The sequence below is a fragment of the Carlito syrichta genome, unplaced genomic scaffold (genome assembly GCF_000164805.1).
Source record: "Carlito syrichta isolate Samal-C Ts95f unplaced genomic scaffold, Tarsius_syrichta-2.0.1 Scaffold305169, whole genome shotgun sequence".
Lineage (NCBI taxonomy): Eukaryota > Metazoa > Chordata > Mammalia > Primates > Tarsiidae > Carlito > Carlito syrichta.
Genome location: NW_007249265.1, coordinates 143,932 through 165,887, shown reverse-complemented (window position 1 = coordinate 165,887; position 21,956 = coordinate 143,932). Strand labels below are relative to the sequence as shown.

The 21,956-nt window shown below is 41.4% G+C and overlaps 1 protein-coding gene across 1 annotated transcript; it reads left to right on the top strand.

Moving 5' to 3' along the window:
* The first annotated feature begins 9 nt into the window (after nucleotides 1-9).
* TCEAL3 (transcription elongation factor A like 3) lies at nucleotides 10-2,048 on the top strand. The gene is made up of 3 exons (XM_008061261.1): nucleotides 10-95; nucleotides 693-765; nucleotides 1,147-2,048. The coding sequence occupies exon 3, from the start codon at nucleotides 1,173-1,175 to the stop codon at nucleotides 1,785-1,787; it is 615 nt and encodes a 204-aa protein (XP_008059452.1). The 5' UTR covers nucleotides 10-95; nucleotides 693-765; nucleotides 1,147-1,172; the 3' UTR covers nucleotides 1,788-2,048.
* The last annotated feature ends 19,908 nt before the right edge of the window (nucleotides 2,049-21,956 follow it).

Genomic DNA, 21,956 nt, shown 5'->3' with positions numbered 1-21,956 from the left:
TGCGCTGTCCCGGCTGCCGGCGAGCGGCGAGCCGCGAGCGGCGAGCGGGCTTCCGCGAGCCCAAGGAGGCGCAGGCCTGTCCCGGGTCCCCGCAGGTCAGTGTGAGAACAGGCACTAGTGTGGATCGGGAGGGGTGACGGTGGCCGACAGTGGGCACTATCTGGGAGCAGCGGGCGGGGGACGGATGGGGGAAGGGATCCGGGAGGTTGGTGAGTAGGGGGACGCGGAGAGGGCGGAGGCGGGGGGAAAGGCGAGGCAGGATCCCCAAGGGCCCAACCCACCTTCTCGACTCCCCCCTCCTCTGAGCCCTCCATCCATTTTAGAACAAAAAAGGAGGGGGGGAAGGGGGCGCCCCTGCAGTGCGACAGTGAAACGTAGTTGTATTCAGGAAATCAACCCCCTCGCCATCTGCGCCTTTGAAGACACTGACCTCCAGGAAAAGGTGTTGGGGGGCGGGGCAGGTGGCCTCCGGGGGAGGGGACGCAGAAACTCAAACGCAGTTTAAAAAGCATCGTGGTCTGGCACCCAAAGCCTGGAAATAAATGGCGGCTGGGGTGCGGGGGAGGTCTGGAAGGAAAACGCTGGGGGAGGAGGGCCCCAAGTCAGGAAAGGGACCTGAGTCCCTGGGAGTCCACTGAGCGCGCAATTCCACTGAGCGCGCAGCCCCTGCCCCTTCTCCTGTCTGTCCACAGGTCTGCGTGTCTGTTGTTCCCAGTACTCTTCGAGGCCTGGAAAGCAGGAGCAACCTGTCCAGAATCCCCACAGGTTCGTTAAAGGGGCGGCGCGAGGGGGTGGGGGTGGGGTGGCATTATGGACAGGGACCCAGCAGGGCTGTGAGTGTAGGGGGGCATGGCCTGAGCAGAATTCGGGGTCCCACTGCCCATCCCTCTGCCGTATGCACACAGGCCTTGCCAGGCTGGAGGATTTAGAGAAGGTGGCAGGCCTGCCAGGGAATGGTTGGCTCTGGTGTGGGGGAGAAGTGGTGGGCTACGTGGTAGGCAGAAGGCACACTGGGGGTTCAGGCCAGATGAGGAGAACCCTGACCTGGGGCGAGATGCAAGTACTATCCGGACCTGCATTTTACCCCGGGCCCTCAGTCTGCCCTGTCTCCTCTTCTCCTCCCCGACCCTCCCCCCCTCCCCCCAGGACACGAAAAGAGAGGAAATCTCAGCATGGAAAAACTCTACAGTGAAAATGAAGGAAAACCAGAAAAGGAGGGAAAGCCAGAAGATGAAGTAGAGCCTGATGACGAAGGAAAGTCAGAGGAGGAAGAAAACCCAGACGTGGAGGGGAAGCCAGAAGAGGAGGGAAAGCTGGAGGAGGAGGGAGAGCCAGATGATGAGGGACAACCGGAGGCTGAGGGCAAGCAGGGCAAGCAGGGCAAGCAGGGCAAGCCCGCAGCTGAGGGCAGGCCCCGGGGTGAGGGCCAGCCAGCATCCCAGGCAAAGGCAGGGAGCGAGCCGCGGGCCGCTGAGAAGCGCCCGGCTGAAGATTACGTGCCCCGGAAAGCAAAAAGAAAAACGGACAGGGGGACGACGGACGACTCCCCCAAGGACTCTCAGGAGGACTTACAGGAAAGGCATTTGAGCAGTGAGGAGATGATGAGAGAATGTGGAGATGTGTCGAGGGCCCAGGAGGAGCTAAGGAAAAAGCAGAAAATGGGTGGTTTTCATTGGATGCAAAGAGATGTCCAGGATGCATTCTCCCCGAGGGGCCAGCGGGGTGTCAGGGGAGTGAGGGGCGGAGGTAGGGGCCAAAGGGGCTTACATGATATCCCATACCTTTAATGCCCTTGGCCTTCAATTCTGAGTTCTCTGATGAGTATATTGCCGGCCCTGCCCTGCTTTCCCTGGTAGATATTTGCCAGGCCCTGCGCTTTAACCTTAAGCTGATACTTTGCTTTAGATGTCACTCTTGTTACCAGCAGCCTTTTGATCCACCTACAGCGCTCTGTCTTTTAATAAAGGATTTTCACCCATGTGCATGGAAGAGATGTTCATGGTACATTGTGAAATAACAATAAAGAAAAAACAGTTTGCAGAACCACATATACGGTATCAGCCCATTTTTATAAAAGTGTAAATGTTGGCATAATGTGTTGGTGCACAGAGAAAACTCTGAAAGTGTGTACTCTTAAAAAGTAGGCAATGGTTATTCCTACATAGTGGCTGAGAATAGGTCTTGCCTGTACTCAAAAATGCATCCTACCACCTGATGGGTAGGTAACTCCATGCGGTTTCTCTGCTGTTGGGCCCATCTCCATGTCTTCCCTAAGTGTGACCAGGTCAGTGGGCACTGCTGACCCCTCTCCTGGGTCCTCTACCATTCTATGGCTCCCCCTGTGTGTGATTTTTTTTCTTTGCTCACTCATCCCCACTTTTTCTTAAAGGATGATTTACATTTATCAAAATAATAACTTAAAAAACTAAAACCAGGAAAACTGAACAACATAAGCACTTGAACTGGTCAGTGGGTATATAAGGGTAGTGAAGACACTTCAAATTCCTGTTGTCAGAACATAAGATGCTAAGTAAATTTCACATTACTTCTGGGACTCCTAGCTAGATAGACTAATCAACCTAACAGCTATAATAGATCCATTGCTGTAAGGGTTAGTCTTGTCATCTGTGAAATGGAAACAGTTGTCTCACAGAACTGCCCAGTGGATCAGATGAGGTATGGAACATGTGAGCTGTGTTGAACTGGCTCCCTTGAAATAGCAGACCCTTCCTCCATCAGACACCAAAAGGAGGGCTGAAGGTAGGCTTCACTTGTGCTCAGGAACAACTCCCAACAGCTGAGAAGAGGGTGTCATCTTTCTCTGCATACTACCATATATGCTGAGCACTCCTGCTGTGCTCTATACCTGTACTCGCTGCTGACAGCCACTGATATGATAGAGTCCTAATGGTGATAAAGCTCTTATGATTTCCTATGGTCCTCAAAGCGCCAAAGCCCCTAATTGACCCTTATATGAGTGAGGATAAAGTCCCTCTCCCAACTGCAAGTGGTACTGCCCCAGGGCTGTTTGGGTTCCACTGTATCACATAGTTCTTAGCAAAGTAGTCAATAACAATTTTTAGTTCATTTTATATTTGTTTATAGTTTCCTTTCTCTTCTTAGGATTCAAGACATTTTGGGTCCACTGGGGACTAATCTATTGACCAGATAATGAACTGTGATTTGAACAGAACACCCCATCCCCCATTACTCTAGGTAAACCACATCTAAATTTTCATATCTTTCTAAGTGTGAGTTTTCTCTAGAAAGCCTCCCGGCTGGCCTACTACACAAAATCAAGGGCTTGTCCATACATAATCACAGAGGGTTACACAACTGAGTTTCAGGCTAGGAAACATTCCATTCCAAACCAATTCCAACTGAAAAGGGTAACAATGTTCTTAAAAATATTAAAAACTCCCAGTGTTAGGTATTTTTATTTAACCCACCAGTATGGCCTCTAATCAAAACAAAGAATTTTCATATTCACCCTGATATCTCTTGCACTATACTTGACACATATACTTAATAATTACTATATTATGAATTATTGGACATTAATTATGAGTCAGAAGCCCTGAGTTTTGACCCAGTATAATCCTTAGAGAAATAATTTCACTTGCAGCAATTATAATTTGAAGTTCAAAAATAAATACAAGAGAAGTGATAGTTCCTAAATTCAGCTCATGAAACCATTTTAGCTTTGTAAAAGAATGACGTTTTTCAAAACGTGTTAAAAGACCACCTGGGAAGCTTGTAGCATCCTGGTCCCTGCCACAGACCCAGAATTTTTAGGAGCATGGTTCTAGAATCTGCAATTTCCACAAATTTCCCAGGTGTTTCTCATGTATGCCAAAATTTTATACATTGTATTATCTCAATTACATTAAATATAAACTATAAAAACTTGAAGGAAATATAAGGAAATGTTTATCTGAATTCAGTAGATGGAAAGCACATATGCACAAGCATAAAACCGCATCAAATTATGTGCAAGATTTATGCACTGACAACTGCAAAACATTGATGAGAGAAATTAAGATTTAGATACATGGAGAAATACATTGCTCAAGGATTAGAAGACTCAATAATGTTAATAAGATAATTCTCTCCAAAGCTGATCTATAAATTCAATGCTGTCCCAATTAAAATCCCAGCAAGTGAAATTCTTAAAGTTATATGGGAAAGCAAAGGACAGAGTAGCCAAAATAATTTTGAAAATGAAGAACAAAGTTGGAGGACCCACACCACCTGATTTCAAAACTAACTACAAAGCTACAGTAATCAAGACTGTGTAGTTTGAGGTCTGGTTCCATACCAATTCCAACTGAAAAAGGTAATAGTGCTCTTAAAAATATTAAAAACTCTCAATGTTAGGTATTTTTATTTAACCCACCAGTATGTTCCCTTATCAAAACAAAGACTTTTTCATATTCATCCTGATATCTCTTGCACTGTACTTGATTTTAAAAAAAGACTGTATAGTCTCTGCATAAAGACAGACATACAGGTCAATGAAATAGTCTAGAAATAGACTCACACATATATGGTCAATTAATTTTTGAAAAAGTTCCCAGAGTAATTCAATAGAGAAAGTTTAGACTTTTCAACAAATTGTACTAGAATAACTGGATATTCATATGCAAAATAAAACCCTTTCTTCACACCATATACAAAACATGAATTCAAATAGTTCATAGATTAAAAGGTAAAACAACATTATAAAACTTATTTTAAAAAATAGGAAAAAATTATGAAATTAATTTGCAGTTACAGAGCAAAATATTATTGCCTATTAATTTTTTAGTGGTCTAAAGACTTTTGAAATTCTTTTTATGATACTACTTAATAAGTTTCATAGATTTTTCCTAAGAAATAGAAAAAAAACAAATGCTAATGATAAAACATTTAAATGCAGATAATAAAATTTAAGATATTGTTACAAAAACAGGGTGAAAAGGGTAATCTTGGGTTAGGAAAAAATTTCATAAAAGAACCTAAAAAGCACTAATAATAAAAAGTTGGAACACATTAATATTAAAATATTTTAAAACTTCCCTTCAAAAAACCACTGTTAAGAAAATGAAAAGCTTCTGCCTGGAAGAAGATATTTGAAGATATACCTGCTTCCAGAAAATATAAAGAAATATTACAACTCAACAAGAAGACAAATAACACAATTTAAAAACAGCTGGGTGAAGCCGGGCTCGGTGGCTCAGCCTGTAATCCCGCGCCTTTGGGAGGCTGAGGTGAGTGGATTGCCTGAGCCCGCGGGTTCGAGACCCGCCTGGGCAGCGAGACCTCATCTCTACAATATATCAAAAAATCAGCCAGGCATGGTAGTGCATGCCTGTAATTCCAGCTCCTTGGAAGGCTGAGGCGGAAGGATCGCCGGAGCCCAGCAGGTCGAGGCTGCGGTGGCCGGGAGCGGCCACTGCACTCCAGTCTGGGCGACAGAGTGAGACTCTAACTCAAAAAAAAAAAAAAAAAAACAGCTGGGTGCGATGGCTCATGCCTGTAATCCTAGCACTTTGGGAGGCAGAGGCAAGAGGACTGCCTGAGCTCAGGGGTTAGAGACCAGCCTGAGCAACACAGCAATACCTGGTCTCTACAATAAATCAAAAAATTAGTCGGGCATGGCAGCGCATGCCTGTGGTTCCAGCTACTTGGAAGGCTGAGGCAGAAGGATCACCTGAGCCCAGTCGAGGCTGCAGTGGCCATGAGTGTGCCAATGCACTCCAGCCTGGGCAACAGAGTGAGATTCTAACTCAGAAAAAAAAAAAAAATAGCCAAAAGATTTGAACAGACACTTCACCAAAGAAGATATGCAGACAGCAAATGAGTATATGAAAAGATGCTCTACATCATTAATCATCAAGAAAATGAAAATTAATACTTCATACCTACTGGAGTGGCTAAACTTAAAAAGAAAAAACCTGGTAGTACAAAGTCCTGGCAAGAATATAGAATAACTGAACTCTCATTTTTGTTGGGAATGCAAAATGGAATGGCCACTTTGGAAAAATTTGGCAGCATACACTTTACCATATGACCCAGCAATCCCAGTCCTAAGTATTTACCCAAAAGAAATGAAAAGTTTAATAGATTTGCTCATAATAGCTCCATATAAGAAACAATTCAGGTCAGATGCAGTGGCTCACACCTGTAATCCCAGAGCTCTGGAAGACTGAGGCAGGAGGATTGCTTGAGGCCAGATATTCGAGACCAGCCCAGGCAACACAGTGAGACTCCATCCCTACAAAAATTGTAAAAATAAAAATTAAAAAAAGTAGCCAGTGTGATGGCACACACAAGTAGTCCTAGCTACTTGGGAGGCTGAGGCACAAGGATCACTTGAGCCCAGAAACTCAAGGTTACAATGAACTATTATTGCACCACTGCGCTTCAGTCTGCAGAACAGAGCAAAATCCTGCCTTGTCGCAAAAAGAAGAAGAAGGAAAAAAACCCCAAACAATTCAAATAGCAAATGAATAAACAAACGGTGTTACAACATCCCTATGATGGAATGCAAAAAGAAAAAACCTACTAGTACATGCAAAAACATAAATGATTCTTAAATTAATTAAGCTAAGTGAAAGATGCCAGACAAAAAAGACTGTAGTGTGATACCATTTAAAGACATTATGTAAAATCATAACTATAGAGATGATTGATTGATTCTCAAGTATAATTTTGGATGTTGTTTCCAACTGTAGAAATTTTAAGCCTTATCCCCACCTCCATCCCAAGGCTACCCAATAACCTTTTATATATTCTGTTTGCCAGAGTTGGTTTCTGTGACTTGAAACTAAGTATTCTGACTAATATATACAGTAATATGTGTTTTCCTTGACTGAACAACATATAATACCTTGTATTCCTTCAGTCAAACTACCAAAATTTATCAGAAATAAGAATGTTATCTTTCTGTGCTCAGCTCACAAAATAGTTGAACCATCCTTGTGCCCTCATTATTTTATAAAATTTTAAAATTATTATTATTTTCAATGGAGACAGGGTCTCACTATGTTGCCCAGGCTGGTCTCAAACTCCTGGGCTCAAGCAATCCTCCAGCTTCAGCTTCCCAAAGTGCTGTGATTACAGGCCACTGTGCCTGACCACCCCTCATTATTTTTTAATCTTTGCTCTGTGATTTTATTTTAGGGACTATTCATGTCTACTGACTGTCCGTCAAGGTTGTGGCATCCTGTTACTCAATGGGCTGAAATTCTGATGGTAGAGGGTCAGCACTGTCCACAGCTTGGTTCCCTGTCTGTATAGAAGTTTGGTTACTTCTTAGAATTACTTTTTCAAGGAGAAACCTACCCATTCAACACCAAAGAAGGGAAGATTTAGGATACAGGACCCAGGAGAGAGACTGCCCTCTGCTAATAAGTTTTTCTAGACTCTTAGAAAAGTATTATTTGTCAGTGAAGAATACTCTGAAGTAGCAGCATGAGAGAGATCAGGTTCATCCTCTCTGCACTGTTCAGGTACCCACTCACAAAAGGTATCTGAAAGGCTGTAAAAAAAGAAGGGCACAGGGCTTCCTCATGGTGGATGCCCTGACCAAGGTTCTGCTTGTTTTTACCCATTGAGAGGGTCTTGAGATAAAAGGTTATCACATTTCCCTCTACATAGCTCATATCTGATTATTCAGATACTGAGTGTACCCACTGAGAACATTCACTGCAGAGGAAATTATCAACAACTGGGAGGAAAAAATGACCATCTCTGTAGGTAAAATTCAGCCTCCCCCTTCCCCTGCTGCCGCTATCCCAGTTTTTGCTCAATGCACCCTTGTACAAAGCAGTCATGAAAGCAGAAATAGAGCTATGAAGAGCTCAACAATACTGACTTTCCACACTAATCTGATCTGACTACTATCACAGCTGAGTATGAAACCTGCCAACAGCAGAGGCCATTGCTGAGTTCCTAATATGGTACCATTTCCAGAGAGAAAGTTGATTACATAATTTTTGCCTCATAAATACATACAATTACACATTGTCAATTCATAATAAAATTTAAAAATACTATGAGAACTAATACACAAGTACAATGTGGCAAGATACAATATCAGTATTAAAAAGTCAATTGTATATTTCTTTTTTTTGAGCTGGGGATATCACTCTGTCACCAGTCTGGAAAGCAGTGGCACAATCACAGCTCACTGTAGCCTAAACTTTCTGGGCTCAGGCGATCCTTCCACTTCAGCCTCCAGAGTAGCTGGGACTACAGGCATGCGCCACCACGCCCAACTAATCTTTTTATTTTGCAGAAATCTTGCTATGTTGCCCAAGCTGGTCTCAAACTTCTGGGCTCAAGCAATCCTCTTACTTTGGCTTCCCAAAGTGTTGGGATTATAGACGTAAGCCAGAGCACACAGACTCAATTGTATACTTTTTTATACTAGAAATTAACAATTTGAAATGAACTCGAGAAAATGATTCCATTTACAATGGTATTAAATATATATATATATTTATATGAATAAACTTAATAAAAGAAATGCCAGCCTTGTAAATGAAAAACTACAAAATGTTGTTAGAAGAAATTCAAGAAGACCTAAATAAATGGAAATAAATTTTATGTTCATGGATTGAAAGACTTAATATTGTTCAAATGACAATATTCCCTAATTGATCTACAGATCTAAGGCAATTCCTACCAAAACCTCATCTGGCTTCTTTGCAAAAAATGACAAGGTAATCCTAAATTCAAAGGACCCAGAATAGACAAAACTATCTTGAACAAGAGCAGCAATAGAGCTCTTACACTTTCCAATTTCAAAACTTACTGCAAAGCAACAGTAATCAAGACACTGTAGTACTGCTATAAGGATACATACATAAATCAATGGAATAGAATTGAGAATTCAGATGTAAACCCTCACTTTTATGCTCAATGGATCTTTGACAAGCCTGCCAAGATAATTCAAAGGGAAAATACTAGTTTTTAAATGAATGATGATGAAACAATTAGATATTCACATGCTAAAGAAAGAATTTAGAACATTATATCACACCAACTGAACTCAACATGTATCATAAATATAAATGTTAAGACCTAAAACTATAAAACTCTTTGAAGAAAACAAGAAAACATCAGCATAAATATTCATGATTTATGGTTAGGTAATTTTTCTTAGATATGACAAAAGCATAAATGACAAAAGCATATATGACAAAAATAAGACACATTCCACTCAACAAAATAGAAACTTTTTGTGCTTCAAATGACAACATCAAGAATGTATGGCTGAGCACAGTGGCCCATGCCTACAATCCCAGAACTTTGGGAGGCCGAGGTGAGAGGATTGCCTGAGCTCACAGGTCTGTGACCAACCTGGGCAACTTGGTGAGACCTCATCTCTACAATAAATCAAAAAATTAACCGGGCATGGTGGCGTGTGCCTGTGGTTCCAGCTACTTGGATGGCTGAGGTGGAAGGATTCCCCTGAGCCCAGCGGATCGAGGCTGCAGTGGTTGTGAGCGTGCCATGCACTCCAGCCTGGGTGACAGAGTGAGACGCCAACTCAAAATAAAAAAGGAATGTGAAAATACAACCCACCAGATGAGAGAAAAATACCTGCAAATCATATATCTGATAAGGAACTAATTTCCAGATAATATAAAGAACTCTTACCGCACATCCATATAAAAGACAAATAACCCAATTTACAAATGGACAAATGATTTGAATACATATTTCTCCCAAGAAGATATACAAATGTCCAATAGACATATGAAAAGAAGCTCAATATTATTAATCATTAGGAAATGCAAATCAGAACCACAATGTGACAACACTTCACACACAATAGGATGACTAACATGCAAGAGATGGAAAATAAGTTTTGGTAAGGACGGGGAGAAACTGGAACACTCACATAATGTTGATGGGAATGCACCTACTTTGGAAAACAGATTGCAATTCTTCAAACTATTAAACATAGAGTTGTCGTGTGACCCAGCTATTCTACTCCTAAGTATATACACAGGAGAAATAAAAACATATAGCCATATAAAACTTGTACACAAATGTTCATAGCAGCATTGTTCATGATAGCAAAAAAATATAAAAGAATAAATGTTTATCGACTAGTGAATAAACAATATGTAGTATATCATACCATAAAATATATTTTGAGGGTGGGACATGGTGGCCTATGCCTATAATCCTAGCACTTTGGGAGGCTGAAGTGAAGCTGGTCTTGCTTAAGGCCAGGAATTCAAGTCCAGCCTGGGCAACATAGCATGATCCCCACTCTTCAAAACTAAACAAGCTGGACTTGGTGGCTCAGCCTGTAATCCCGCACTTTGGGAGGCCTAGGTGAGTAGATTGCCTGAGCCCGCGGGTTCGAGACCTGCCTGGGCAACTTGGCGAGACCTCACCTCTACAATAAATCAAAAAATTATCCAGGCATGGTAGCGCATGCCTGTAGTTCCAGCTACTTGGAAGGCCAAGGCAGAAGGATTGCCGGAGCCCAGCAGGTCGAGGCTGCGGTAGCCGGAAGCGTGCCACTGCACTCCAGTCTGGGCGACAGAATGAGACTCCAACTCAAAAAACCAAACCAAACCGAAACAAAACAAAAAAATTTGCTGGGTATGGTGGTCACACCTGTAGTCCTGGCTACACAGGAGGCTTGAACCTAGGAATTCAAGGCTGCAGTGAGCCATGAGGGTGCCACTGCATTCCAGCCTGGGCAACTGTTTTTAGAGACAGGGGACCCTGTCTCTAAAAACAAACAAACAAACAAACAAATATGTGTGCCTATACACACACACAGCATTAAAAAAGAGGTGGTGAGGCAGGATAGTAAACATAGAAAAATGTGACCTCTGGTCCTACAAGAAGCAGGAAGCAAGTTGCTAAAATTTTGGAAAACACCTCTAGAGTGTTTATGGTTAGAATCTACAGAGGAAAGCAGGCCATCCACTCTTCTTAATCACCTGACAATTGCAAATAGAACACAAACTCATCATGCAGTCCAGATGTCCAAATGAATACAAATCTATAGCCCTCACAACCCTCACCCCTTCCCAACCACCTCTCTGAAGGCAGAGGAAATAAGTTAGTCACCAAGACCCTCTGGAGACAGTTTTCATTCTGACTGTCCACACTCCCCTCCATTGGAGTGTGTACTTTCCCTCCTCAAGGAAGCTCTCCTCTTGAAACTGTCTGCTCTCACTCCCCTTCCCTTTGAGCGTATACTTTCACCTTAATAAACTCTTTATTTTGTTCACCAACCTGGTGACTTACTCTGGAATTCTTTCCTGTGGCAAAGTAAAAAAACCCAGGCAAGAGTTGAGGTCTCTTCTCTCTCTTCATTAAAAAGGATGACTCTCTGGCAACAGTACCAATATATGATATAGCACAGATAAACCCTGAAAACGTTATGCTAAGTAAAATAAGTAGTCACAAAAGGCCACATATGTTATTATTCAATTTATAATAAATGCCATATCAGCAAATCTATCAAGAAAGATTAGTGGTTGCATGGGGTTGACAGAAGGACAGGCATGGGAAATGATTGGTAATAGGGACCAGGTTTTTTTGTTTTGTTTTGTTTTTTTTTTAGTTGGAGTCTCACTCTGTCGCCCAAACTGGAGTGCAGTGGCACGTTCCTGGCCACCGCAGCCTCAACCTGCTGGGTTCCGCGATCCTTCCGCCTCAGCCTTCCAAGTAGCTAGAACTACAGGTGTGCGCTACCATGCCTGGCTAACTTTTTTTTTAATTGTAGAGATGAGGTCTCGACAAGTTGCCCTGGTGGGTCTTGAACCTTCAGGCTCAAGCAATCCACGCGCCTCAGCCTCCCAAAGTACTGGGATTACAGGCTGAGCCACCAAGCCTAGCCGGGACCAGGTTTTTTGTTTTGTTTTGTTTTGTTTTAGGGGGGATAGAAATGTTTGTTATAAAACTAGATAGTAGTGATGGTTGCCCAACTCTGTAAATATACTTAAAACCATTCAATTGTACACTATACATGGATGAATTATATGGTACATGAATTATGTCTCAACAAAGCTGTTAAAGAGAAACAATTGATTATCTACAATAAAAACAATAACAATATATAGTATGGCTTGTTAACATGTAGAAGTAAAATGTATGACAATAGAAAAAAAGATGGAAGAAGCAATGCACAATTGTAGACTTCTTCCACTATCCATGAAATTGTATACAGTTGACCCTTGAACAGCATGGGTTTGAACTGTGTGGGCACACCTATACATGGATTTTTTTTCAACCAAACTTGGATGGAAAATGTATTTGTAAGATGCAAAACCCTCATATAGACAGGGCTGACTTTTGTATAGGCAGGTTTCACAGGGCCAACTCTGGGTCTTGAGTATGTGTAAATTTTGGTATATTGGGGGGGGGGTTGAGGGATCCTGGAACCAATCCCCTGTGTATACCCAGGAATGACTATAATGTTATTTGAAGACAGACTGTGATAATCTAAGATATATATTGCAATCACCAGAGTCATGGCTCAGATATTTTGCCTGGGGGAAGAGAGGGAAGCAGGATGTAAAATAGAGAGCTCTACATTTTTCCCAAATAAAATGACTTCATTTGCAACAGAATGTGGAGAAGACCAAGCTTAAGAGAGCTCTCAAAAATAGTAGTTTGTGGTGTAAGGTATAAAATACAGAATACAGTATACAGGGTGCACAAAAAAAATGTATACACATTTTAAGTATGACATTAGCTCAAAAGATGGCATTAATCAAATGAATGCTAGTTTCACCATGCAACAGGCAGGACAAAGAAAATGGTAGAGGCATGGTTGAGGGAATGTCATACTACACATTACTATGGCAATTTAATTCAACTTCGCAAAGTAATACATAAAAAACATCTCTTAAAATGTGTATACATTTTTCAGCCTCCAATATATTTGGTTCCTGTCCTCAATTCCTGACACAGAGCTTATAAAACCTTTGGAATTTCCTGAATGAGAGGAGAGTCTCTGTAATGGGAAGCTTTTGACCACACCTGAGTTTTGCTAATGAGGTGACTCAGGGTGGGGACCCTAAATAGCTTCAGGATGGTTACTGGTCACTAGAAAGACCAGACACATGATTCCAGAGTTGGAACTTTCAGCCTCATCCCTAACCTCCAGGGATTGGAGAGGCAATGAAGACTGAGTTCAATCACCAGTGGTCAATGAATTTGACAATCATCCTACATAATAAAACCTCAATCAGAATTCCTAAATGATGAAGCTCAGGAGTTTCTGGGTTGATGAATACATCGGTGTGCTGGGTAGATGGAGCACCAAGAAAGAGCATGTAAAGCTGTGTGCCAAATATGCATATCTTCCATTAGGCTGTTCCTGAGTAATATCTTTTATACTAAACTGGTAATAGTAAATAAAGGTTTCTCCTAAGTTCTATGAATCATTTCAATAAATTATCAGACTTAGGAGGGGATCATGGGAACCCTCAAATTTGTACTAGGTCAGGCAGAAGTGTCGGCAGCCTGGGTATTTCATTTGTAGTTGGCATCTGAAGTGGGAGCGGTCTTATAAGACTGAACCCTTAACTTTGGGGTCTGTACCAACTCTGCGTAAAGTCAGAATTAGATTGAATTGTAGGACACCCAGTTGGGGTCATAGAATCACAGTTGGTGAATATTAGAGAACACCACACATTTGATGTCAGAAGTATTGCCAAAAAACACCACACGTGGTACAAGGCAATTAACAAGACATTGGTAGATTCCTGGCAGATACAGACTAAACTGTAAGCCTGCTAGTTTGCTAAAGACAATTTGGTTAAGAGAGCCTGGAGGAGACCTACTGGGATCAGAAATAATCTCAGTCTACAAAATCATTTATGCCCCAGGGCATCATTGAAAACAATAGAGCAATCAGCAGGTAATTAGTGGAGTTTAACAGCTGGGTGTGGTCAAGAAGAAAGACAAAGAAAGCCAGGACAAAGGTGAATGTGGGCATAGCCAAGGCTGTGCCTGCTGAGTAGCATTAAGAGGTTTCACACTGTGTGTGGGCATAGATTTTGCTAAAATGATCCAGCTAATCACTAGGAAAATGAATATGAAAATAACTATAACAAGTCCTGAGAGGACCATAATAGAGTATACCATAGACTTAGGTTAGGAGCATGCTATAACCCAATAAATATGTAATCGGCTTGTGAACAATAACACAGCCATTTTTAGTTTTCTGTCTTAAAACATAACCTGTAACTGTTTAAAGTTTCAGTTATGGGAAAAAACTGCAAAGCTCCAGTTACAAGCTTCAACCCCTTCCCTTATCTCATTTTTCCCTTAGCAACATCCAATCAGGTGCCAGGGGGTAATCACCTAAGTTTCCAGATGTCTCTGCAACTTCCCTAGCTAGTGGACCAAGGTCAGCCCGAGTCAGGCTAGCCAATCCTCCACGATTAAGCTGACCACTAGAGGTTACTACCCAATTAAATGGTAACACAACAGGAAAGCCCCCCAAAACTCCTCCTCCCTTTGTTTAAAAGCATAAAAGGCATCTGCTTAAAGAAATCAGAGCCTCTGAATGTACTCCGCTGTGTCGGTTGTCGACAGAGGCCCAGGCTCGCGCTTGTAAATAAAGACCCTCTTGAACTTTCATCGGAATTGGCTCTTGGTAGTCTCTCGGATTGAACTTTCGGCCACTACAGTCCCAAACAGAGAAGGGGGAACGAGTATCAAGAGTTGCTACAATATGAGGGAGGATCCTCCCCAAAAAACGGAATTATTTTTTGGAGGGTGGAACCTTGTAGTACAGGCTTCCCCTGTTAGACAAGTGTTCTAGAAACCCATCGGCTTCAGTGTACCAGCTAGCATTGTTGTGAAAGGCTGCGTTCAGCTTCAGTGAATTTTTTTTGGAGATTGTTTCAATGCATATGCCCATTTCACAATGGGTGATTTACAAGTGCACGTGCCCACATCGTGATGAATGTTCAGCAGTTTTTGACAAAATATGGCATGACCCCCATGCCCTGCCCTCCCTATTCACCGGATCTCCACGAGTGACTTTTTTGCTTGTTTGTTTCCCAGATGAAGAAAGTCCTCAAAGAGAAACGTTTTGCTGATGTGGAAGAGGTGAAACAAAAAATGGCAGAAGCACTAAAAGGCAACAAAATTGACAGGTTAAAAACTGTTTTGAGCAGTGAAAAAAGCATCTTGATAGGTGTATTGCTGCAAATGAAGAGTACTTTGAAGGTGACTGAAGTTTAAACATGTAAGAATAAATATACAATTTTTTACAAATAAACTCCAGGTTTTGGGGGGTCCTCCCTCATTTATTATCTAAAGTGCCCAGTTTCCAACAACAACAACAACAAAATCATGAGATTTGAAAAGAAACAGGGCTGAGTGTAGTGGTTCAGGCCTGTAATCCCAATACTTTGGGAAGCCAAGGAAGGAGAATTGCTTGAGCTCAGAAGTTTGAGACCAGTCTAGGCCACTGCACTCCAATCTGGGTACAGTGTGAGACCCCAACACATACACACAAAAGAAAATAAACAGAAAAGTATAATCCATACATCAGAAAAAAGCAGTCAACAGAAAATACCTTTGAGAGTGACCAGATGTCAGATTGAACAAAGGCTTCAAAGAAACCGTTATAAATATGTTCATAAAATTACAGGAAACCATGATTAAAGTAGTAAAGAAAGATATGACAATGTTGCCTCAAATATAAAATATTCATAAAGATAAAGAAATTACTTAAAAATGAAATTCTGAGCCGGGTTCGGTGGCTCAGCCTGTAATCCCGTGCCTTTGGGAGGCTGAGGTGAGTTGATTGCCTGAGCCCGTGGGTTCGAGACCCGCCTGGGCAACTTGGCGAGACCTCATCTCTACAATAAATCAAAAAATTATTAACCGGGCGTGGTACTGCGTGCCTGTAGTTCCAGCTACTTGGAAGGCTGAGACAGAAGGATCGCCGGAGCCCAGCAGGTCAAAGCTGTGGTGGCCGGGAGCGGCCACTGTACTCCAGTCTGGGTGACAGAGTGAGACTCCAACTCAAAAAAAAAAAAAAAAAGAAATTCTGGAGTTGAAAAGTACAGTAACTGAAATGAAAAATTCAATAGTGAATTTGGACTGGCAAAAGATGGATTGATAGAAATTGTGCAATCTGAATAACCAAGAGAAAAAAAGATTAAAGAAAAATGTATGGAGCCCCAGAGAAATGCAGGACACCATTAAGCATTATATTGACTAAAGAAATGACTCCCAATTGTAATTTGACTCCAGAGGAAACAAATGAAGAGACCTAAAAATCATATATAAGAAAGTTACTATTACAACAGCTAAGAACATATGCTTGTTCTCTTTTCTTCTCTCAACTTCTTTAAAATACATAAATTCACACAAAGCAATAATTATAACAATACATTATTGGTTTGTCAGATGTATAGTTGTAATGTATATCACAATAATATCACAAAAAGGGGAAAGGGAATACATATAGGAATAACATTTGTATATCTCACTACAGTTAAGTTAGTATAAATCTGAAGCTGATTCTGTTAAGTTAATATGTATGTGGGCTGAGCACAGTGGCTCATGCCTGTACTGTAATCCCAGCATTTTGAGAGGCTGAAGACGGGGGATCACTTGAGCCCAGGAGTTTGCAACCAGCCTGGGCAACAAAGCAAGACTCTATCCAAAAACAAACAAACAAAATATACATGGTAAGTTCTAGAACAACCATTAAGGAAATAATTCAAAATTATAGTAAATAAATCATTAAAGAAATTTAAATGATATATTAAAAATATTCACAATGCAAAATAAAGTGGTAAAGAAAGAGCAGAAGAACAAACAAGACATGAGACATATAGAAAACAAAAAGTAAAATGACAGGTATAAATTTGTCTAGGTATAACTAGATCAATAATAACATTAAGTATGAATGAATTAAACTAGCTAATAAAAGGCAGAGTTATCAGAATGGATATCACCAAAAAAAGATCTAATCATATACTATCTACAGCAGACAAACTTTAGATTCAAAGACACAACAGACTGAAAATAAAAAGATGAAAGATATAACATGCAAATAGTAAACAAAAGAAAGCTGGCATTCCAGACAAAATAGACTTTAAGAAAAAGTTCGTAGAGATAAAGACATTTTATAATAATAAAATGTTTAATCCATCAGGAAGATATAAAAATTATAAACACATAGGAACTTAATTAAAAAAGCACCAAAATACTTGAAGCAAAAATTGACAGAAATGACGGGAGAAATAGACCACTCAACAACAGTTGAAGACTTTCGACTTTTAATAATGGACAGAACATCAGAAGATGAGCAAAGAAATAGAAGATCTGGACAACACTATAAACCAACTAGACCTAATGGACATATATAGAACACTCCACCCAACAAAGGAATACATATTATTCTCAAACACACACAGAGCAAACTTCAGAATAGACCGTATACTAGGCAATAAAACAAACCACAATAAATTTGAAAGATTAGAAATAATTCTAAGTACTTCCCCTAGCATAGAATAAAAGTAGAAAACAATAACAGAAATAAATTTGGGAAATTCACAAATATGTGGAAATAAAACAGTATACTGTTAAATCACCAACAGATCAAAGATAAAATAAAGAAGGAAATTAGAAAATATGTTAGGATAAAGAAAATTAAGAAACAACATACTAAAAGTTACAGGATGCAGCTAAGCCAATGCTTAGAGGGATATTTATAGCTGTAAATGCCCATATTTTAAAAGAAGACCAAGTATGGTGGCATGCCTGAAGTCCCAGCTACTCAGGAGGCTGAGATGGGAGGATCACTTAAACTTTGGAGTTTGTGACCAGCCTGGGCAACACAGCAAGAATGCCTCTCTAGGAAAACAAAAAAGAAGCCGGGCTTGGTGGCTCAGCCTGTAATCCCGCACCTTTGGGAGGCTGAGGTGAGTGGATTGCCTGAGCCCGCGGGTTCGAGACCCATCTGGGCAACTTGGCGAGACCTCATCTCTACAATAAATCAAAAAATTATTAGCCGGGAGTGGTAGCGCGTGCCTGTCGTTCCAGCTACTTAGAAGGCTGAGGCAGAAGGATTGCTGGAGCCCAGCAGGTCGAGGCTGCGGTGGCCTGGAGCTGCCACTGCACTCCAGCCTGGGCGACAGAGTGAGACTCCAACTCAAAAAAAAGAAAACAAAAAAGAGAAAGATCTCAAATCAAACCTAATCTTCCACCCAAGACACTGAAAAAGAAGAGCAAACTAAACCTAAAGCAAGCAGAAGGACAGGGATAATAAAGGCTAGATCAGAAATTAATGAAATAGAGACTGGGAAAGCAATAGGCTGGGCACAGTGACTGAAGCCTGTAATCCCCCCAGCACTTTCAGAGGCTGAGGTGAGAGGATTGCCTGAATCCAGCGATTTGAGACTAGCCTGAGGAAGTTGGCGAGACCTTGTCTTTACAATAAATCAAAAAATTAGCCAGGTGTGCTGGCACATGCCTGTGGTTCCAGCTACGTGAAAGGCTGAGGCAGAAGGATCACCTGAGCCCAGCAGGTCGAGGCTGCGGTGGCCCTAAGTATGCCACTACACTCTAGCCTGGGCAACAGAGTGAGACTGACTCAAAAAAAAAAAAAAAGAAAAAAGGACATGAACAGACACTTCTCAAAGGAAGACATTAACAAACGGCCAACAAACACGCTCAGTCTCACTATTATCAGAGAAATGCAAATCAAAACTACAATGAGATACCACCTCATACCGGTAAGGATAAGTCAAAAAAATGAGGTGTTGGCAAGGTTGAGTAGGAAAAAGAATGTTTCTACACTTGGTAGGAATGTAAGCTAGTTAAATCTTTGTGAAAAACAATGTGGCATTTTCTCAGAGAACTGAAAATTGAACTACCAAACCATCCAGCAATCCCTCTTCTGGGAATATACCCAGAGCAACATAAATTGCTCTACCAAAAAGACACATGTATGTTCATTGCAGCACAGTTCATGATAGCAAAAACATGCAACCAACCCAGATGCCCATCAAAAGTGAACTGGATAAAGAAAATGTGGAACACATACATGGTGCAATACTACACAGTTGTAAAAAAGAACAAAATCATGTCCTTTGCAGCAACATGGATGTAGCTGGAGACCATCATACTAAAGTAAACTACCGAAGAAACAAAAAATGGAACATTGCATATTGTCATTCATAAGTGGGCCCTGATCACTGAACACATGAGCACGAAGGTGGAAACAACAGATGCTGGACCCTGCTAAAGGAGGTAGGGGGGGAGGGGGGATAAGGGGCATACAACCAAACACTGGGAACCAGGTCCACTACGGCGGGAGTGGGGGTTGCTAGAAGTCCAAATCTAATGCAGTTTACTTATGTAGTAAACCCTCACATGTACAACTCTAAAATAAAATAAATAAAAATTTTAAAAAGTCAATATTCGTTTATGATCAAATCTCTCAGGAAACTAGTTAGTGCAATAAGACAAGAAAAAAGGTATGTAGATGGGAAAGCAAGAAGTAAAATTAACTTTATTTGCAGGAAATTAATGATCATGTATACAGAATGCCCTAAGAATCTAAGTTATTAGAACTACTAAATGAATTTAGCATGATCTAAGGATAAACGATCAAAATCAAAAGTCAAGTATAAGCCGGGCTCGGTGGCTTAGCCTGTAATCCCGCGCCTTTGGGAGGCTGAGGTGAGTGGATTGCTTGAGCCTGCAGGTTCGAGACCCGCCTGGGCAGGCGAGACCTCATCTCTACAATAAATCAAAAAAAAATTAGCCAGGTGTGGTAGCATGTGCCTGTAGTTCCAGCTACTTGGAAGGCTGAGGTGGAAGGACCCCAGAGCCTAGCAGGTCAAGGCTGCAGTGGCCGGAAGTGGCAATTGCACTCCAGTCTGGGCGATAGTGAGACTCCAACTCAAAAAAAAAAAAAAAAGTCAAGTATATACCTTGTATACTAGAAATAAATAATTAGAAGACAAAAATCTAAAATACCATTTGCAATGTCACCAAAAAGCATGAAGTAATTAGTAACATAATTTATGAAATATGTAAAAACTTACACGTTGAAAACTTTAAGACATCACTGAGAGTAATTATGAAAGATCTAAATTTAAAAAAAGTATATCATGTCCACTTATTAGAAGACACTGAATTGTCAAAGTGGCAATTCTCCCGAAATGGATCTCTATGTTCAGTGCAGTTCCAGTTAAGATCACAGCCAAGAGAAGCCAAAAATAACATAACAACTAAAAGTAATACAGTATTCTAGATAGGACCCTGAAACAGAAAAAGGACATTAGGTAAAAATGAAAAAAATTTGAATAATGCATGAACTTTAGTTAATGATATCAATATTAGGTTATTATAACAAATGCACCACACTAACGTAAAATATTAATAAAAGAAGAAATGAGGTTTGGAATATATAAGAACTCTCTGTACTGTTTTCTTAATTATTCTGTAATTCCACTATTCTACAAAAGAATTTTATTTCAAAAAGAAAAAAACCATGATAAGTCAAAAACCACAGAAGAAAAGTTTCATATTTTATTGCCTTCAATGGCACTTTTTTCCCTACTTTTTGAACAAGGGGACTTGCACTGTTATCTTGCAATGGGCCCTGCAAATTATGAAGCCAGCCCTGTTTCTGTACCAATTTCCTTCCTAGGCCTCAGGCTGGGGTTGCTCTGGGTGCTTGTAAAAGTCCCTGAAGGGACAACAGTAAGCTGTAACTGTGTTGGAGCCCAACAAGGAAGGCCGGTATAGTATAAGTTCTGTGTTCTGTTTGTCTGGATTCTGGGAAAGGTAGCAGCAACCACATTCTAGGAGGTCCCCATTGAGGCCAAATGGTGTTCCTAAGGAAAATCCTTCCTCAGTATGGTGGGCAGCATGGAGTCCTAGAGCAGGCAGGGACCTCATTCATGGTTCTACCACAGTCCCTCTCTCCTTCCATCTTTTAGGGAGAAAAAGGACACAGAGAACAGAGGCATGGAGAGACACAGGTGACTTCCATTTTTCCAAAACTGATAGTCGAGTGGATGACAGAATGAGTCCTGCCCAGTCCCAAGCCTGGTACTGTCTTCCTTCTGCCCAGGTCTGGTCCTGCTTTCTCTGTCCCTGAGCATTTCCAGCAGCCCGAGTTGCCACGCCACCTTTTTCCTCAGAGCCCCTTCCTTGTTCCTCCGGGCTGTATATGGTGTGTGTGTGTGTGTGTGTGTGTGTGTGTGTGTGTGTGTGTGTGTGTGTGCGCGCAGAACTCCTCAATTCCAGCCTCCCCAGCAACAGGAATTGCTGTAGGAGAATCCCACCCTGGGCTTCCTCAGATCTCCCAGAGAAAGGCGGCTCCCTGGAGACTGTTGCCATGGTAGCAGCTGCCCAGTGCTGACTGCCCTGCCTGCCTTCTGATACCTTCAGCTCCTGTTTCCTGAAAAAGCCTGTGCTGCCCATCCTGGTTGTATGTAAACGTAGCTGGAGCCCACTGCCCAGGAGCAGTTTTACATCTTGGTTAAAGGCACAGCCTCTCATGCCATACTACCTTGGTTTTAAATCTCTTCTCAGCTACTTACTATAATCTGTGTTTCCATGGATACAGTTTGTAACACCCCAGTGCTCAATTATCTCACCTTTAAAATGAGTTCCCTAGATAAACCCTCACTAGCAAAAATGGGCCAAGTAATATACCCTCATAGAACCCTATATCACGAGTATTAAATCAAATCCATCAGAAGGATTGTTTCACAGCCCCACCCCAACCCAAACCCCACACAAACAAGTAGCAGATCACCTGTAACAAATTGTTGTCATCTGGTAGAATAACCTTTACCTTATTCCCTCTTACCAGTCCTTTCTCACAAGGAAACCCAAAATCAGCTACTGCTGGGTAGAGACTTGGCACCCATATAGAGACCCTATCTTCACTCATCCTTTCCTGCTTCTATTTCTTCATACCTCCCTCTCTGCCCCCT